The sequence below is a fragment of the Doryrhamphus excisus genome, chromosome 7, assembly GCF_030265055.1.
Source record: "Doryrhamphus excisus isolate RoL2022-K1 chromosome 7, RoL_Dexc_1.0, whole genome shotgun sequence".
Classification (NCBI taxonomy): domain Eukaryota; kingdom Metazoa; phylum Chordata; class Actinopteri; order Syngnathiformes; family Syngnathidae; genus Doryrhamphus; species Doryrhamphus excisus.
Window position 1 is genome coordinate 2,822,179 of NC_080472.1, and position 20,344 is coordinate 2,842,522.

The following is a 20,344-nucleotide window of genomic DNA, read 5'->3' on the forward strand; positions in this document are numbered from 1 at the left end:
AATTGTAAAAATAGAATTTAACAAGAAAAGAAAAAAAGGAAAATCTGCAGTAATTTGACAAAAATAAAGTCAAAATATTATAAAATATCAGGAAAAATAATGTCAGTTTAGTGGCATAGAGTTAAAAATATTGCAGAAAATATTAATTCATTCATTCATATTCTACCGCTTATCCTCACGAGGGTCGCGGGGGTGCTGGAGCCTATCCCAGCTGTCTTCGGGCGAGAGAGAGGCGGGGTACACCCTGGACTGGTGGCCAGCCAATCACAGCGCACATATAGACAAACAACCATTCACACTCACATTCATACCTATGGACAATTTGGAGTGGCTAATTAACCTAGCATGTTTTTGGAATGTGGGAGGAAACCGGAGTACCCGGAGAAAACCCACGCATGCACGGGGAGAACATGCAAACTCCACACAGAGATGGCCGAGAGTGGAATTGAACTCGGGTCTCCTAGCTGTGGGGCCTGTTGGACCACTGTGCAGCTCGCAGAGAATATTAAATTGTGTTATTATGAGACACAAAGTCTGAATTTTTGGAGAAAATTAGGTTGCACGGGGTTTCAACACGGGCTCTCCAACGTGTGGCCCATGGGCCGTTTGCCAATTCATAAGTCACATTTTATGGCCCAACATCAAGGATTAGTATAAATTTTTTAAGATGGGTTTTCTCCGGGTACTCCGGTTTCCTCCCACATTCCAATAACATGCTAGGTTAGTTAGCAAAGACTGCTGGGATAGGCTCCAGCAACCCCCCCGCGACCCTCGTGAGGAAAAGCAGTAGAAAATGAATGAATGAATAAATGATATTGGACACACAACTACACAAAGATTAATATTGTTTTAGCAATTTCGGCTCATCTGACCTCTAACCCGAACCCGAACCCTTTTGTGGTTTCGTATTGAACATCATGTAACCGATTCCGATAAACCTCTGTTTGTGTGTGTTGCAGCCCAGAAGACGGTACTGATTGTGTACGCCCACCAGAGCGTGGGCTCATTCAACTCCGCAGTCCGGGACGCGGCTGTTAAGGAGCTAGCAAAGCAGGGCTACAAGGTCATCGTGTCGGACCTTTACGCCATGAACTTCAAGGCCTCCGCTACGCAGGACGACATCATTGGTGATTACTCTTATGCTTTTACTCTTATGCGGCTAACCGTTAGCATTAAATGAGTCAATTGGGCCACCAAATCTTACGTTCCTTTTCGGTTCCTCCTGTCGCCACCTGGTAATTAGTCACGTTTCATGAGTCTTGAGGTTCACCGGATTCTTCCATTGGCATTGCTCAGGTGACCTGGAGAACCCCAAGCTGTTTCAGTATGGAGAGGAGACCATGCATGCCTGGTTGGATGGGCGCCTCAGTGATGACATCATGGCCGAACAACAAAAAGTAAAAGAGGCGGAACTCATCATCTTCCAGGTCACGGTTCAGTTGTGTAATTGTCAAGCAAAACGACTCATCACAAAAAAAGAGTCCTATGCCAAAAGTCATACTATGTAGTACACCATCTTTAAAGTACTTATTTTGATGTGATTCTGCAGTTCCCTCTGTACTGGTTCAGTGTTCCTGCCATCATGAAGGGATGGATGGATCGAGTGCTGGCTCAAGGATTCGCTTTCTCCTTGGAAAAGATGTACAATCACGGCGTCTTCAAGGTCTGCTTCCTGTTGCCGCTTGTTGTACAAATCCAATGGATAGTCTTCAGTTGAGAGTATTTCAGGAAGTAGTTTGTTTACATTTCCTTACGTTATCCCTTGGCTCGTGTGGAATCAAAATATTTTTTGGAATTTTTTGTTCCGATAATAATTTTTTTTAAATAGTAAACACATCTCATTTAACATAAGTCATTAGTCATTTTGAAATATGTGCTAACGAACTATTAAGACAGGCCACAATTTGTATGTGTAGTAATTCTGTACTTCTGTACTATATTCCACACTTTATTCGGCGGTCCTTGAACGCACCATAGTTGCGTTAAACCTTTGTGGCTTCACTCTATCAATGTATAAATTACGAAATCACGCTGTTTTCGTAGGTGAATAGTCAAAAAATATGCATATTTAAGCTAATGTTACTATTTTTTTGTCTAAATTAAGGATTTTCCAGCATAAAAATGCCCAAATGAACTAAAATCCGAATATAAGGCATGCAAAAGACGCATAAGAGTCAGTAATGTCACGGTAATGTTGGGTGAGACGCACAAGCACCAGACTTGATCGCCGAAACCAACAGGCTTTTATTGCAGGTTTGGATGATCTCACGTCAGGCGCAATACATCCCTAATAAAAACACGGGCTTATGTCTTATGTCTTAAATGGCATATTTACTCTTATGATGGCGACTATATTGGGTAATAGGCTTGTAAGGGTGACTATAGGGGTGTTATGTCATGTCTAGAGAGCTCTAATAGGGTTCAAGACTGTGTTTAGAAGGTGGCGAACTATGAAAATATACTATTTATAAATCAAAAATCCACGTATGACGCTGATAAACGAGGGATTAGCGTATTATTTTTAACCCACTCTGCCACAGCTTACTGAATCTGGCGCGACACTAAAATAGATATTTATTTTTAATTTATTTTAATTTATTTATTTGATTTATTTTAATTTATTTATTTACTTAATTTATTTGATTTATTTTTTAATTAATTAATTTAATGTATTAATTGAATGTATTTAATTTTAATTTTATTTATTTTAATTTATTTATTTGATTTATTTTAATTTATGTATTTACTTAATTTATTTGATTTATTTTTTAATTAATTAATTGAATGTATTAATTGAATGTATTTAATTTTAATTTAATTTATTTTAATTTATGAGCGTGATGAGTCTCAAAGTCATCACAAACGTTAATAATATGTGATATTCTCTTTCCTCTCAGGACAAAAAAGCCATGTTGTCGTTCACCACTGGAGCAACAGAATCAATGTTTCGCCCTGATGGCATCAACGGAGACATTAACGTCACACTGTGGCCTCTGCAGGTAAGGATGGATCAGCTTTAATCCCCATCGGAGGAGATCCTTTCACATGTTCAAGGATCCCATCTTGGTCTCGCCAGTTTTTCACTTTCCTTTTCTTTGAACCATCAGACGAGTCTGCCTCACTCTTGGGAGACAAAATGGAGTTTAAAAATGAGCCAAAGGACTGCTTTCATGTCCTGTCATGTTTTGTTTTGTTTTTTCTTAGAAAGTAGTCAAAATATCCTGGTTTTCATTGGATTATTAAATTAGCTAATATTATGTAACATTTTTTTTGTTTTTATCCAGTCACATGTGACTATTATTATCATTATTTCATTCAACAGATGTTAAAATGATTTTTCCCCATTGAAACTTATTTTAAAAAAAAAACATAACATGTTGAGTAACTTCTGAGAAAATTATTTGAATTTGTGTCTTTGGTTTCTCAATGGTATTTTTATTTTATTGTGTTAATAATTATATTAAAATAATTCATTCATTTTCTACCGCTTTTTCCTCACGAGGGTCTTAGGGGGGTTGCTGGAGCCTATCCCAGCTGTCTTCGAGAGGCGGAGTACACCCTGGCATATTAAAATAATGAATTGTATAATTTATATAAAATACAGCATTATTTAAATTTGACTATGAAGTTAATATAATTTAGATTAGATTAATATTAATTAATTCATTCATTCATTTTTCTACCGCTTTTCCTCACAAGGGTCATGGGGATGCTGGAGCCTATCCCAGCTGTCTTCGAGAGGCGGGGTACACCCTGGCATATTAAAATAATGAATTGTATAATTTATATAAAATACAGCATTATTTAAATTTGACTATGAAGTTAATATAATTTAGATTAGATTAATATTAATTAATTAATTCATTCATTTTTCTACCGCTTTTCCTCACAAGGGTCATGGGGATGCTGGAGCTTATCCTAGCTGTCTTCGGGCGGGGTACACCCTGGACTGGTCGCCAGCCAATCACAGGGCACATGTTAGATTAATACAATTAATTAATATAATTTAGATTAATTAATTAACTCATTCCTTTACTACCGCTTTTTCCTCACGAGGGTTGCGGGGGGTGCTGGAGCCTATCCCAGCTGTCTTCGGGCGAGAGGCGGGGTACACCCTGGACTGGTCGCCAGCCAATCACAGGGCACATGTTAGATTAATACAATTAATTAATATAATTTAGATTAATTAATTAACTCATTCATTTACTACCGCTTTTTCCTCACGAGGGTTGCGGGGGCTGCTGGAGCCTATCCCAGCTGTCTTCGGGCGAGAGGCGGGGTACACTCTGGACTGGTCGCCAGCCAATCACAGGGCACATGTTAGATTAATATCATTAATTAATATAATTTAGATTAATTTATATAAGTTAATTTATATCTTGATTTACGTACTGTGTTTAAAAGTTGTGCTTCACTCATTGTTTGTTATTTTTCTTCTCTTCAGAACGGCACTCTGCATTTCTGTGGATTCCAGGTCCTCGCTCCTCAGATCTTCTGGAGTCCAGCTCACCGCACCCTTACAGTTAGAACAGCAATGCTACAAAGCTGGGAAGAGCGACTCAAAGGACTGCTCGCTGAAAAGCCTCTGACCTTTGCACCGTGTGAGTTGTTCGGCCTCAGCTTCCAGGAGGGCTTCTCGCTCCTGCCCCATGTTAAGGAGGAGCAGAAGTCAAACACCCACGGGATCACTACGGGACACCATCTTGGAAAACCGCTCCCGCCTGACAACCAGACCAAAGCGCATTCGACAGACAACTGAACCAATAAGAGATGAGCAAAATCACTTAAGTTGACATATGACTTGGCTTTTTTTATGTATCTCATTTTAATAAACAGTACATTTATTATCATTATGGATTGGGGATTTCACTCTGAAGGCAACACAGTAGACTCTTTGATTTTTCATTATTCATTAAAAAAAAAACAAAATAAAAAATAAACAAAAATAATGGTACCAAGTGGTTAGCATGTTGGCCACACAGCCAGAAGATTTGGGTTTGATTCTCCGCTTGGGCATCTCTGTGTGGAGTTTGCAGTTTTACGGTTTCCTCCCACATTCCAAAAACATGCTAGGCTAATTCTAATCGGCGACTACAAATTGTCCATAGGTATGAATGTGAGTGTGAATGGTTGTTTGTCTATATGTGCCCTGTGATTGGCTGGCCACCAGTCAAAGGTGTACCCCACCTCTTGCACGAAGACAGCTGGGATAGGCTCTATCCCCAATGAAAATGTATGGATGGATAAATACTAGTAAAATAGTTTTATTTAAAAGTATTTTTAGTTTATTTGAAATCCATAATTTTTGTTTGCAAATACTCCATTTTTTTATTTTATGGACAAAAAACACATTAATTTTTTTTTTCTCCCAAAATTACTTTTAGAAATGCTCCTTTTTTTTACTTAAGTTTTTTGGTATATTTTGGTAATTTTAAATCCATTATTTTCATTAGCATATCTTTTTGTTTGTTTATATTATATATATTTTTTCAAATGTATTTGTTGTCTGATGAGATAAAAACACACAAATATGTCTCCATAATATGGAGGGGAAAAAAATATTTTTTCCATAATGATACAAAAAACATGGTGCTTTTGAAAAGAACGTATATCTTTCACTGCTACCAGTAATTGTTTTCTTGATAAGTCTGGGTGATTAATAAAAAAAAATACTGTATAGAACGGAAAACTCTTTTGAACGACTCTTTGAATGAAACGGCTCCTCTCGAGCTGGCCCCCTTTAAAAGAGCCATAAATGCCATAGTTAATACGAACGCACCGCATACTTTGACCGATGAGGCTGGTACACCCCAAAGCGACGTCTACCGTCGAGAACCTCAAAAAGCCGGATTACACACCCCGCATCGTTCGCGAACGACCCAACACTCCCCTATTGGCTGACAGGAAGGGGTGGTGCTTCCATGTTGTTTTGCTGAAGTGTTGTCTTTAGAGAGCCGATTAGCTGTTTTACGCCTGTTTTACAGCTAAAATTGGAACAATACGCTTTCAAGAGCGAGATTTCACTCGCGAAATTGACCTCAAGTGATTCCTCCAATCCACGATAGCAAGCAAAAAAGAGCCCGGAAACGGCAAACATGAAATGGATGTTCAAAGAGGATCATTCCTTGGGTAAGGATGGAGTGAGGTGTTATTATTATTAATATTATGATGACGATGTTATTAAAATAGCCAAACAGGTTAGATTATTTAAATAAAACCCCTGGGATGTGATTTATATACGTATTAAAAATAAAAATGGCGTTGAGAATGAGACTGGCCTGTCCTCCAGGCTTGTGTGTCTTCGAAGGCTTAGTGGTTTTAGCTAGTTTTAGCTCATATGCACTTTAAATAATGTTATAACGCTGGTATAGCAAGGCACGACCACTTTTTCAATTTTATATTTGATGATGGCTCTGTGAGCTACTCCGGGAGGGGAAGGATGCGTCGTGTCTTTGTCAACGACAATGAAGCGGCTGGTAGGTTAATGGTGGCCAATGACGTCAGACACGCCAACTGTCAAACCATTCTGAGCGACGGGCTGTTGACAATCACTGTTTGTTTCATCTATTCGCCCAATAAAATGTGCTGCCTCGTTTATGAGCCCCAGCGTTGTTGTCTGGAAGTAAATGTGTTTTGCCAGAGGAAGAGGCCTTCCGGGGGGGGTGGCCTTGCATAACAACTTCTGTCGGATGCCAAGTGCATTGAAATTGTTTGCTATGTTAAATGACTATAGTCGAAAGTCCGATCAATTAGAAACATTTTTTTCATTATTAACACTTCCGCGTTCTAATATATCTGAACAAAACCACCACATCTTCAATTAATGCAATATACACTTATCATCAATAATTAATTTTATTTTGACAATATCCCGAAGGCCAACAAAAAACTAACCGTGTGCTCAAAATGGCCGCTACAGTACTTGCATCACAATAGTAAACAACTCTTGATATTTCTGTAAAAGCAGTGTATGTCCCGTTGTTTGATTGTTTAATTGTGTAGATTAATAATAATAATATATACGACATTTATCAGCGAAAAAATGTCTTGTTTTTAACAAAGCTCACTCCCCTGTGCAAACACTGATGCTAGCTTGATGTTGACGTATAAAATAAAATAAAAGTGATGGATGGAATTCATCCCTTCAGTCAATGGAAGCTAACAAGTTTACAAGTTTAACAAGTTTAACAAGTATTCCGCGTTCTAATATATCTGAACAAAACCACCACATCTTCAATTAATGCAATATACACTTATCATTAATAATTAATTTTATTTTGACAATATCCCGAAGGCCAACAAAAAACTAACCGTGTGCTCAAAATGGCCGCTACAGTACTTGCATCACAATAGTAAACAACTATTGATATTTCTGTGAAAGCAGTGTATGTCCCGTTATTTAATTGTGTAGATTAATAATAATAATATATACGACATTTATCAGCGAAAAAATGTCTTGTTTTTAACAAAGCTCACTCCCCTGTGCAAACACTGATGCTAGCTTGATGTTGACGTATAAAATAAAATAAAAGTGATGGATGGAATTCATCCCTTCAGTCAATGGAAGCTAACAAGTTTTACAAGTTTTACAAGTTTAACAAGTATTAAAAGCATTTAAAGTGCAAAATGTGTATGTACTCGCCACTAACGAATGATAACATAAGATGATTCATGGACACATGGGATCGGAGTCACGGTGTAGCTAGTCATGGTGCGTTTAAGGACGGCCGAGAAAGTGTGAAATCTCAATGTTGGTACTTGTTTGCTGTACATTTGACCTGTATTATGACCTATACATAGATTATTACCAACTTATGCTGAATAAGATTAGTTTTTAAGTCAAATTATGTCTTAATTATGTATTTTCTTTACTAATATTAGGCTGTATTTAACCGCATTTGTTAATACATTATTAAAAAAATGCAATGGAGTGAAGGCGCAATGTTCTCCACAGCAAAGTGTTCATAAATGCCACATTTTGTTGAATTATTTATTATCTGGAGCAACATTCCGGCTATAAATGGCATTTAATCATGTTGCTTGACGTCCCGCAGAACATCGATGCATAGAATCGGCCAAAATCCGCAACAAGTACCCCGACAGGGTCCCGGTGAGTCCAAATCCATCCCATCTGATTCACACAAAAATGACCTGTATTTGTTTTAATCCTGACTCTGTGTGTTAGGTGATTGTTGAGAAAGTCTCTGGATCCCAGATAGTGGACATTGACAAAAGGAAGTACCTGGTCCCGTCCGACATCACAGTGGCTCAGTTCATGTGGATCATCAGGAAACGCATTCAGCTGCCCTCCGAGAAGGCCATCTTCCTGTTTGTGGACAAGACGGTCCCCCAGTCCAGGTCAGAAATCGGATATTTTATAGATTTATTGTAGCTCTTTAAAATAGCATTTATACAGTAAACACGTTTGTCAAAATAAAGGAAAATATTCACGTGTATCAAAAAAAACATACACAATTTATTTAGCTTTCCTAAAATGAATACGACTTTGAATTATATGATATTAAGTATGCCTGGTATTAACTTGTATTGAATTATTTTAGTAGTTATTTTTGAAAAGTGTTAATATGAGTAGCAAAAAAAAACAAATAAAGTTGTAGTTGTATCAAAAGTGAAATTATCATTATTATTATTATTTTGAAATAGATATATTTTTTTAGCATATTTACATTTACAAAATCTCAAAATATCCCTCGTGTATATATATATATGGCCTTCATTGTTGTAATACCCCATTTGTCCACTTGATGTCGCCAAAGTCTTTGCACTCGTTTTAAGGTTTTAAAACGTGTCTCTCCGGCAAAGGCTTAGTGAAGTAATATTATACAAAACTGGCAGTTAAATCATACATTTTTCATCTGTTTGTGCTTCTTATCTCCATAAATTAAGCAATTTAATCCTTAGAAATGCACCATAGGGACATTACATGTTAGAGATGGTTGCAAATGGTATGGGAACAGACCCTTAATAATAATATACACGCAAAAGCACTGCTATTCTTATACTAATTTATAACCCGCAAGGCATGCTAGGACAACAGGAAGTGACATGCGTGACGTGCAAGAGAGAGAGAGTTCTTAATCCAGCACGTGCCTCCATGTTTCAGCATCACTATGGGACAGCTCTATGAGAAAGAGAAAGACGAAGACGGCTTTTTATACGTGGCGTACAGCGGCGAAAACACCTTCGGCTTTTAGAACGAGGGAGGCCATGATCGCGACCGACCTTACCCGCTGCCATCTAATCATAGCCCTCACTCCAGCCCCCCCCCGTACCGGCCCTGGGAAACCCCAGCGACAACACCACCACAGAAAGACGGACTAACTGCTCTCCAGGCTGGCTCACGTTGCACCCGTACTTTGAAGATTCATTGTAGACTTTAGTTGTGTGTTATCCTTCACTAATTCTCTATATCGATTTTGAAGTATCTTCTCAACTGCTTTTATGTGCGAATGACTTCTTCTTTGGAGACGATATTTATGAGAATTGTAATATTTTAATTTAAGGTAAGGTAGCTGGATGACCTAACCAATAAATATATTCCAATTAAACTCCTTGAAAGATCTTTTTCAATGTTTTTGTTTATAGTTTATTATAAAGTATTGACAATTTTTATTAAATAAAACATGGCATTAAATGTAAACCGCCATTTACCATTTTGGAATGACAGCAGTCAATTATGGACAAAATGCAATTAATCACAATCAAATATCGATTGACAGCACTAATATTTTTTATTTGCTGAACCACTTTAGACTTTAGTTTAAGAGCTAATATGCTAATAATAAAGACAAATAGTAATGCAAAAATATGCTTCCTGACTGTTGATTATTTTTAAAAATAATTTCTGAATTGATAACCCTTTACTTATCGTTCATATAAAAGATTTCCCCTACATATTGTGGATAAAAAAATATTTATATCTGCGATTAAATGCCATTCATTCTGAGTCAATTATGGACAAAATGCAATTAATCACAATCAAAAATCGTAATCGATTGACAGCACTAATATTTTTTATTTGCTGAACCACTTTAGACTTTAGTTTAAGAGCTAATATGCTAATAATAAAGACAAATAGTAATGCAAAGATATGCTTCCTGACTGTATATTATTTTTAAAAATAATTTCTGAATTGATAACCCTTTACTTATCGTTCATATAAAAGATTTCCCCTACATATTGTGGATAAAAAAATATTTATATCTGCGATTAAATGTCATTCATTCTGAGTCAATTATGGACAAAATGCAATTAATCACAATCAAATATCGTAATCGATTGACAGCACTAATATTTTTTATTTGCTGAACCACTTTAGGCGAGTTTAAGAGCTAATATGCTAATAATGAAGACAAATAGTAATGCAAAAATATGCTTCCTGACTGTATATTATTTTTAAAAATAATTTCTGAATTGATAACCCTTTACTTATCGTTCCATATAAAAGATTTCCCCTACATATTGTGGATAAAAAAATATTTATATCTGCGATTAAATGCCATTCATTCTGAGTCAATTATGGACAAAATGCAATTAATCACAATCAAATATCATAATCGATTGACAGCCCTAATATTTTTTTATTTGCTGAACCACTTTAGGCGAGTTTAAGAGCTAATATGCTAATAATAAAGACAAATAGTAATGCAAAGATATGCTTCCTGACTGTATTATTATTTTTTTACAATAATTTCTGAATTGATAACCCTATACTTATCGTTGTAGTTCCACATAAGAGATTTCCTCTACATATTGTGGATAAAAAATATATTTCTATCTGCGATTAAATGCCATTCATTCTGAGTTAACTATGGACAAAATGCAATTAATCACAATCAAATATCGTAATCGATTGACAGCACTAATTTTTATTTGCTGAACCACTTTAGACTTTAGTTTAAGAGCTAATATGCTAATAATAAAGACAAATAGTAATGCAAAAATATGCTTCCTGACTGTATTATTACTTTTTTACAATAATTTCTGAATTAATAACCCTATACTTATCATTGTAGTTCCACATAAGAGATTTCCTCTACATACTGTGGATTAAAAAAATAATATTTCTATCTGCGATTAAATGCCATTCATTCTGAGTTAACTATGGACAAAATGCAATTAATCACAATCAAATATCGGAATCGATTGCCCTAATATTAATACATGCAATGAATGAATAATATGAATAATCTTTCTGCAAAATTATGGAACCACTGCACTCTGCGTGTGTATGCTAATAGCCCCGCCTGCCCCTCCAAAGAGACAACGCAACTGTAAGACTGTGAAGAGGTCTCACTCTGTTTTGTTTTATGGATCGCCTTTATTCTATGAAGCGTCTTGGTGTTGAACCAATGCACAGAGTGAACTTAAATAGACTAGATTAGAATATCCGGACATATTTTGACTAATTCTTTATTGGTGTGAACTTGCCATAGCTATTGTGTTCTGTCATTTACGTGTGAAATCGTCACATGCTGTCGTTTTCTCTTCCTCGTTTCACTTCCTTGTGTCTGAATTCTCTACTCAGAAATCAGCACTTGCAAATTCTCAGAATGAATTGAGGAAGATTAAAAAGAAAACCGTGACATGAATCAGTAGCTGGGATGATATTAGATGAACAATAAAGTGTGTTCGATGCCACGTCACCTGCATGCCGCCGGTGTTGTTTACAAATGGGCTCCATTAACATTAGCACAGACCAGTGGCGTCATTAGGCCTATTTTAGGGGGGGCTCCAGTCCCACTAAAAATATTCTTAGGGGGGCTTAAAATGTTCTTAACTCCCCTAAATAATTTTATATTTTTTATATTTTATTGATTTTTTAACAAAAAAATCCTACAAATTTTATATAATAGGGCAAAAGCAGGCTAATAGGCAAGCCAATAAGCAGGCTAATACTAGCCTACTACTATGACTAGAAATAGTAGGAATAATCAGAAGAAGAATAATGATGATAGTAATAATTCTTGTTATTATTAATAATTCCCGGATCTTGTTCGTTATTTGTTTTTTGGATTTTTTTGAACGTCTCCTACATTCATTCATATCCTGTGCATCTCCGGGTTGTGAAGGTTGCATCCCCTGTGTTCAAATTTTAGCTTTGTCTACCTCTAGTGGTCAATTCAAATATTACACTTACTGTATAACAACGCTGCTGATATGTAGGGTATTTCGGGCCCTCTGATTTATGGATGGAATAGCAAAATTGGCCAATAAAAACAAAATCTACCATAAATTCCAGGTAATTATATCCACCCGAGTCCGCCAACAATTCTGAAGGTGAAATATGTTTATTGTGGTGAAATAAGCGTATTTGTATTTCCACGTCATCTTACTATGTCCGTGTATGACGGAACCACCTGGGTGATGTTCTGAGTGTCCATGAATGCACCTCACGTGTGATTGGTGGAAAATAAGGAAGTGTTGCTCCAACGGCAGTTTGAATTGCTCTCGTCGACTTGAGGGAACTTGACCTCGGGGAAATCCCCACTCCCACGGAAAAGCTGACATTAACTGGGTGAAATCTACCCTTTTAGGACTGAAGGAGAAAAATTAAGCAATAAAGCTAAATTGAAAACAAAGAACCCAACTTTGGAAACCAACAAGTGGTCGAAACACGATTACTCGGCCTGAAAGTGAAAAAGGGGAAGATGGCTTCCATTTAGGACTTCCACATCCACTTCCCATCTGCTCTGCAAGTGGGTCTCCGCATGATGTCATACCAAGTGCCGAGGGGAAAGTCAGCGAGGACGACTCAAAACTGGTAATGGAATGCAGCCACTGTGTGTAAGTTGCAGATATTGGAACTGGGCACTGCTGTTAATGTGTTTAGGACAGAGTAATGTTGAATAAATTGCATTAAACTCACTTCGCCATTATGTCAGGATGCTAGAATTACAATAAAGAATAAAATAAATAAATAAAATATTAATTTATATAATATAAAAATATATATATTTATAAAATTATATTAATTTATATATTTATTTATATCTAAACACATCTATGATGTCATCAATGGTTGACGTTAAAACAAATAGTGTTTTGAGGACAAGGTTTAGCCTAAAAAAATGTTAAACATACGTCCTGTATAATGTGTATAATAATGATGTATAATTATTAATGGGGTTCCTTCTCACAAATGAGAATGCAATTTCATAACACAAGCATCCTTCTTCTTTTTGTGGTTTCATTTCCTTCACTTTTTGGTATTAGATACAACTTCTCATTTGATATTCAGAAAACGAATAGAGGAAGATGTTACATGTGTCTGAGATGAGAAAATGTATGTATGGTATGAATCATGGCCTAAGAGGTAAAAAATACATTCATTAAAATGAATTGCTAATAATAAATATTCTGTCATTTTTGACAGAATTGTATGTTCTAATAAATCTGACCATGCAACCCGCTATTCCGACCATATTTTGCTATCTGTTACACTTTAAATTATTTCACTTGAGTCACTTTTCAAGCATAAAAATTAGTAAATTAGCACAAGAACAATTATTATAAGGCGTTCTAAAGACGAGATATGAAGTGTAATACAATATTTGTGATTGGTGTGCCCCTTTAAGAGGCGGGGCCTAGGAAGTGACGCGTGTGACGTCACCTGGCTAGAGTTGACTGTTAGCTTAGCGGAAGCAGCAGGTTCGCGGTGTAGAGTGGCCGACAACAGCTCTTTGTGTGAATAATTGTTCACTGCATGTGTTCTCTGCATTATTAAAAACGTCATTTAAGTCATTTTTAAGTCATTCTTTTCACGAGTCTGTGTTTAACCATCAACAGTGGCAGTCGAGTAGTAGCCTACACTGGTCTCTAGGTGTCAGTCACGTAGCATCGATGAAACCGGAAGTGTCAGTGCTAACTGTGTCCCCATCATTTCAGCTTTTAAAGGTTTTCTATTTCACTTTAATGCTTGTTTGTAAAAAAAATTAATTTCTCCTTTTTTTTTGTCTGACTCAAATTTCTTATTCTTGCATTTTGGGGCTATTGTAAGAACCTCCTTAAGAGCCACCAGTGCAAAACGCCTGGTCTTAACATTTTGATCATGACTAGCAGCGGCACATCATCATGGGTAAAACTCATTTTTATTTTTAATCTTATTTTTATTGTAAATCTTATTTTTATTCTAAATCTTATTTTTATTTTTATTCTAAATTTTATTTTTATTCTAAATTTTATTTTTATTCTAAATCTTATTTTTATTTTTATTCTAAATATTTTTATTTTTATTCTAAATATTTTTTTTATTCTAAATCTTAATTTTATTGTAAATCTTATTTTTATTTTTATTGTAAATCTTATTTTTATTTTTATTCTAAATAGTTTTATTTTTATTCTAAATATTTTTATTTTTATTTTTATTTTTATTTTTATTTTTATTTTTATTTTTATTTTTATTTTTATTTTTATTTTTATTTTTATTTTTATTTTTATTTTTATTTTACTGCAAGTCTAAAGTTGAAACCAAGAAAATACAACACAAATTGCATGTTGAGTCCGAAAAATGTGTACAAGTTGGCAGGTCTGCACTTAAATTGAAAGTACCCCCTGCCTCTCATGCACCCCCCCCCCCCCCCCCCCCCCCACCCATCTAATGATAGAAAACATTGAGACCTTTAACACTGCATGAAGTCAGTCATGGCACGTCCAACATGATAGAGTGAAAAATGTTCTCCTCCCATTCTGTGTGGAAGTGGTACATTTTTGACTTGGGAGTCTTGGCTTGGGCATCTCTGTGTGGATGCATGTTCTCCCCGTGCATGCGTGGGTTTTCTCCGGGTACTCCGGTTTCCTCCCACATTCCAAAAACATGCTAGGTTAATTGGCCACTCCAAATGTGAGTGTGAATGGTTGTTTGTCTATATGTGCCCTGTATACGCATGTATACATAAGTTGCAAATTGTGACTTATATAGTCTGTAAAATATCCATAAGCGGGGATGATGCTTGCTTCTGATTGCTTTTCAGTGACAGCTTGTCCATCTGAAACAACAACAACAACGACACAGGAACCTACCTTTTTCTTCTCTGTACGGCTTTCATCTGAATTCATTTTCTCGGTAGCTCAAAGCAGAAGAGATGGAGAAAGAAGAGGAAGGAAAACCTCAAGTCTAAAATAACAAGAAATGATTTGCTGCATATAAAAGGGAAGCCGGAGAAGGTCACCCACGGCAGAAGCCTCAGAAGATCAGAAGCACGGCGGTCACCATGAAGACGCTCGTATTAGTCGCTCTGATGTGCATCTTGCATGTCGGCACGTGTGCAGGTGGGTTGCCAGTTTCTTATCTCTGCTGCTCATTTTCATGAACGTAGCGTTGGTGTGTGACAGGGTTTGAATTTCCTTTTTCTCGCCCAGTCAGCCCGGCTATCGTGTTGAAGGAAGGATGCTGTGAAGGATGCTCAAAAACGGCCATCCCTTGGGAAAGAGTGCAGCGTGTGGAAAGAACTCCAAACGTCTGCAAACGCAAAGCAATTGTGTAAGTGACAAAACACGCTGGATTTATTGTAAAAATTAATGGTTTTATTTGATTTGAACATGCATCAGATTACAATTGAATGCATCACATAATCAGGTTCCCAGTTCCACATGTCCAAAAGGAGTAGGAAGAAGCAAAGCTTATTAAATCCTACCCCTCCATCTGGTACTTTTACAGTAACTGTTACATTTGTTCACTTCCTGCTTTCCATAATAGAGTTTTTTTTTTAAATTTTTATTTATTTTTATTTAATTTTTTTTAATCTTAATTTTAATTTTAATTGTATTTTTTTATTTTCATTTTCATTTTCATTTTCATTTTTATTTTTATTTTTATTTTTATTTTTATTTTTATTTTTATTTTTATTTTTATTTTTATTTTTATTTTTATTTTTATTTTTATTTTTATTTTTATTTTATTTTTTTTAATTTTTTTTTCTATTTCTATTTCTATTTCTATTTCTTTTTTTAATTTTAATTTTTAATTTTAATTTTAATTTTAATTTTAATTTTAATTTTAATTTTAATTTTAATTTTAATTTTAATTTTAATTTTAATTTTAATTTTAATTTTAATTTTAATTTTAATTTTAATTTTAATTTTAATTTTAATTTTAATTTTAATTTCAATTTTTATTTAGTGGTGAGGGGCGCATAACTTTTCATAATCACAATATAATTTCATGCTGTTTTTTTACCCCCATTTTTGCTGTTGTACATGTTATTTTTGTCTTTATATTATGATTTTATCCCCATAATATTTGGACTTTATTCACTTTTTTCTGACACGATTTTAAAATTATTATTTGTTTTGTTTCTCACAACTTTTTTAAAAACATGTGAACGTTAAAAAATATATCTCATAATATTATGACTTTGGTCCCATAATATTTTCATTTTATTCTAATAATTTTATAATTTTTTCCCAAACTAATTTTTGTTTTGTTTGCGACCTTAAAAGAAAAAAAACATTATGACTCAAAAATATTTATATTTGAAATGTAATGCTTCTAAATGAATTTTTTGCTCATTTTATATACACTTTATATTTGTAAAATTAGATTAGTTTTCTCATAAAAATATCAATTTATTTTCCTAATATTTTGAACTCATTCTCATAAAATTGCTGCGCCTTTTTCTCTTAAAATTATGAAAAAAAATAAAATTTTCTTTTTTCCATACTTGTTGTCATGTGGCACATGGGGCCAATAAAAACCAGGCATGGGCTGCAAATTACTCCTGAGCCACAATTTGCACACCCCTTCAGTCATTTTATATCCAAAGCTGTAGAATGAATTTAAAACAAATAATAGTAATAATAAAAAAAAATAATCAAATGAAGTGTGTCGCCATATAATATGGTTTTATAACAATTAGTTATATAATTTCGCACCATATGAATGTATTTCTATACATATAATATACACAATTTCCATATCCGTGAAAGAATAAGCAATATATGTATTTGTGGTTGCAGTGTGACGACGGTGTGTGGTAAAAGGTTTTGCATCCAAGCCAACTGGAAGTGGTCAAAAACTCTGCTGACGGAATTTGAGAGATTGTCTGCCAACAAGACGCTGGTCCCGCCCCCTTTCAATCAAACCAGGTGTAGTAAGGACGTTCAAGTCGTGTGAGGAGGAAGTCGCCGTGTCAAATAATAATATGTATTTCATACATGTTGTGCATTAATATGCTAAAAGCTATATGCTAAGTAAAAAGTGTCCAAACTTTTTCCACAAAGAGCCACATACTGAAAAATGAAATAATTTTTATGGTTATGGTTTAATTTCATTTGAACATGCATCAGATTGTAATTGAACGCATCACATAATCAGTTCCCAGTTCCACATGTCCAAAAGGAGTAGGAAGAAGCAAAGCTTATTAAATATTACCTCTCCATCTGGTACTTTTACAATCACTAACTGTTACATTTGTTCACTTCCTGCTTTCATAATATAATTTTTTTTAATTTTTTATAAATTTGTATTTTTTTAATTTTAATTTTTTTTACAAAAATATATTAAAGTGCATCTCAGCTTTGTAATATACAGTGGTGTTCCCTTCCTTGTGTTTGTTTTTTTGTGTTTCAGATCATCAAATAAATAATAAGTAAATATTAATCAAAGACAACACAACCGAACACAAAATTCAGTTTTTAAATGTAGTTTTTTATTATTATTACGTGGAAAAGCAATTGCTATCCTTAGCAGCAACAACTGCAATCAAGCATTCGCGATAACTTGCAATGAGTCTTTTACAGGAATTTGGGTCATTTTTGCAGAATTGTTGTCATTCAGTCACAATGGAGGCTTTTTCAATGGAGGCCATTTTAAGGTCTTCATGTTGATCACCACAGCATCTCAATGGGATTCAGGACTAAATCAGGACTTGCTGGTGGGTTTTGGATCATTGTCCTGCTCCGGAACCCAATTTTTTTTTTTTTAGTAGACATCAGAATTCATGGTTCCATTTATCACGGCAAGTCTTCCAGGTCTGGAAGCAGCAAAAACAACCCCAGACCATCACACTACCACCACCATATTTTACTGTTGCTATGATGTTGTTTTCTGATAATTTCATAAGTTAGTTAAAATTTTAAAAAAGTGCCTTTTTAAGGTCATATCACAGCAAAACAACCCCACACCATCACACTACCACCACCATATTTTACTGTTTGTATGATGTTGTTTTCTGATAATTTCATAAGTTAGTTAAAATTAAAAATTTATTTTTTTTTTAGTAGACATCAGAATCCATGGTTCCATTTATCACAGCAAGTCTTCCAAATCCTGAAGCAGCAAAACAACTCCAGACCATCACACTACCACCACCATATTTTACTGTTGGTATGATGTTGTTTTCTGATAATTTCATAAGTTAGTTAAAATTAAAAATTAAATTTTTTTTTTAGTAGACATCAGAATTCATGGTTCCATTTATCACAGCAAGTCTTCCAGGTCCTGAAGCAGCAAAACAACTGCAGACCATCACACTACCACCACCATATTTTACTGTTGGTATGATGTTATTTTCTGATAATTTCATAAGTTAGTTAAAATTTTAAAAAGTGCCTTTTTAAGGTCATATCACAGCATCTCAATGGGATTCAGGTCAAGACTTGGTATTATGGTTAATATATTTTTGAAAAATAACCGACTGAAGCTGTAAAATTGGAAGTGGAAATTGGACCAGGGGTTCCTGTATATAAATATAACAATATAAGACAATGCAAGAATATCAACCAAATGATACAATTATTCCCTTTTATATAAATAAATGACAAGTATAAATCAATGTCCTGGTTGAAAATCCTTAATTATGACCCCCCCTTCCCCAAGACCAGGGCACGTTTTCTGACATGTTGTGCTTTTTTTTTTTTTTTAAATAAAAAGCGTAGACGGGCAAAGCTTGTTGCTGCAATCTCGCTTGTTGTTTGTGACGGAACAGCAGGCAGTGCAGTTGGAGCTGAGATAAAGAAGAAGTGGGAGAGGAAAAAGAACAAAATGATTGTTGTGGACTTTTTAATGTCTCTGGGTTGTTGTTTGTTTTTTTTTTTGTGTGTGTTTTTTTTTTCTGGTTTGAGTCATCAAGGCTGCCAGCCTCACAGTTTGAAAGAAGATCTTTGAAAAGCGTCCATCTGCCTTGGAAAAACGAAACGCATTGTTCATGACAATTCACTGCAGGGTTTGAAAATACACAAAAAGTCAACCTAATCGTCAATATACTAATACTATTAATGAGAAATATGACCATTATATGTCCTGATACTGTCAAACAAATACATGAAATATATATATTTTTTTTACTAATAATGAATCTGTTCATGGATCATCGTTACTGCCGAGTCGTTATATATTTTATACTTTAAATACGTTTAAAAGTGTCACAACTTTTTCAAAAACATGTAAACGTAAAAAAAAAATCTTTGGTCCCATAATATTTTCATTTCATTCTAATCATTTTATAATTTTTTTTTCCCAAAGTAATTTTTGTTTTGTTTGCGACCTTAAAAGAAAAAAAAAAACATAATGACTCAAAAATATTTATATTTGAAATGTAATGCTTCTAAATTAATTTTTTGCTCATTTTTTATACACTTTATATTTGTAAAATTAGATTAGTTTTCTCATAAAAATATCAATTTATTTTACTAATATTTTTGAAGTCATTCTCATAAAATTGCTGCGCCTTTTTCTCTTAAAATTATGAAAAAAAAATAATTCTTTTTTTCATACTTGTTGTCATGCGGCACATGGGGCCAATAAAAACCAGGCATGGGCTGCAAATTACTCCTGAGCCACATTTTGCACACCCCTGTTTCGTGAGTGAACAATGTCAACTGAAGACAGAAAGGGTAATCATACCAGTCACTTTTATTGCAAATGTTGAAGCAAAATCAGAGAACAATGTCAAGCTAGCAAGAAAGTTGGTGTGTGTATTATGGGCATATCGATTATTTGTGAATTTTAATTTTTTTTTTTAAAAAGCGGGGATCTACTCCACATGTGAAAAATATAATCACAATAGTTTCATAGTTAACTCCCGATTAATTACATTAAAAAATATTCTGTTAATATATTTAATTTATATTAATATGTTATTATTTTATTATCAATTATTATTAACCATAATTAATTAATAATAATAAAAGTATTAATTATTTAATACAATTATTAATAAAATATTAATAAAATAAATTATTAATAAAATTATTTAATAAAATAAATTATTAATAAAATTATTCAATAAAATAATTAATTAATTATTAAATATTGAAATAAATTTATAATTAATTATATAATTGCTTATATAATTAATTTATAAATTTCAAATATTCTGTGTAT

General features: G+C 34.3%; 3 protein-coding genes across 12 annotated transcripts in view; all 3 read left to right on the forward strand.

Annotated features, from left to right (window-relative positions):
• The window catches only part of nqo1 (NAD(P)H dehydrogenase, quinone 1), a 28,137-nt gene extending 23,282 nt beyond the window's left edge, over positions 1 to 4,855 (forward strand). For all 7 annotated transcript variants that reach the window (XM_058077291.1, XM_058077290.1, XM_058077292.1 and 4 more), the window contains 5 exons: positions 960 to 1,127; positions 1,297 to 1,427; positions 1,550 to 1,663; positions 2,898 to 2,999; positions 4,445 to 4,855. In XM_058077291.1, coding sequence (XP_057933274.1) covers positions 960 to 1,127; positions 1,297 to 1,427; positions 1,550 to 1,663; positions 2,898 to 2,999; positions 4,445 to 4,759 — 830 coding nt within the window. In that variant the 3' untranslated portion in view covers positions 4,760 to 4,855. The remainder of the gene's footprint in view (positions 1 to 959; positions 1,128 to 1,296; positions 1,428 to 1,549; positions 1,664 to 2,897; positions 3,000 to 4,444) is intronic.
• Positions 4,856 to 5,887: 1,032 nt separating this feature from the next.
• LOC131132371 (gamma-aminobutyric acid receptor-associated protein-like 2) lies at positions 5,888 to 9,583 on the forward strand. The gene is made up of 4 exons (XM_058077961.1): positions 5,888 to 6,129; positions 8,055 to 8,110; positions 8,186 to 8,358; positions 9,125 to 9,583. The coding sequence occupies exons 1-4, from the start codon at positions 6,096 to 6,098 to the stop codon at positions 9,213 to 9,215; spliced, it is 354 nt and encodes a 117-aa protein (XP_057933944.1). The 5' UTR covers positions 5,888 to 6,095; the 3' UTR covers positions 9,216 to 9,583.
• A 153-nt stretch (positions 9,584 to 9,736) lies between these two features.
• On the forward strand, positions 9,737 to 17,548 carry LOC131132370 (C-C motif chemokine 26-like). Of its 4 annotated transcripts, none has more exons than XM_058077958.1 (4): positions 9,737 to 12,807; positions 15,173 to 15,291; positions 15,382 to 15,502; positions 16,978 to 17,548. In XM_058077958.1, the coding sequence occupies exons 1-4, from the start codon at positions 12,788 to 12,790 to the stop codon at positions 17,132 to 17,134; spliced, it is 417 nt and encodes a 138-aa protein (XP_057933941.1). In that variant the 5' UTR covers positions 9,737 to 12,787; the 3' UTR covers positions 17,135 to 17,548. The 4 variants fall into 4 exon arrangements, with proteins under 4 accessions (XP_057933941.1, XP_057933942.1, XP_057933940.1 ...); XM_058077959.1 differs by having other exon boundaries at positions 15,386 to 15,502; XM_058077957.1 differs by having other exon boundaries at positions 9,737 to 12,784.
• The last annotated feature ends 2,796 nt before the right edge of the window (positions 17,549 to 20,344 follow it).

Excerpts from the sequence above, each read along its gene's own strand:
- LOC131132370 (XM_058077957.1), top strand. The coding sequence starts at position 12,732 with ATGATGTCATACCAAGTGCCGAGGGGAAAGTCAGCGAGGACGACTCAA. Across the intron at positions 15,292-15,381 it reads GCATGTCGGCACGTGTGCAG|TCAGCCCGGCTATCGTGTTG; the intron begins GTGGGTTGCCAG and ends TTTCTCGCCCAG. Across the intron at positions 15,503-16,977 it reads TGCAAACGCAAAGCAATTGT|TGTGACGACGGTGTGTGGTA; the intron begins GTAAGTGACAAA and ends TTGTGGTTGCAG.
- LOC131132371 (XM_058077961.1), top strand. The coding sequence starts at position 6,096 with ATGAAATGGATGTTCAAAGAGGATCATTCCTTGG. Across the intron at positions 6,130-8,054 it reads CAAAGAGGATCATTCCTTGG|AACATCGATGCATAGAATCG; the intron begins GTAAGGATGGAG and ends GACGTCCCGCAG. Across the intron at positions 8,359-9,124 it reads AAGACGGTCCCCCAGTCCAG|CATCACTATGGGACAGCTCT; the intron begins GTCAGAAATCGG and ends TCCATGTTTCAG.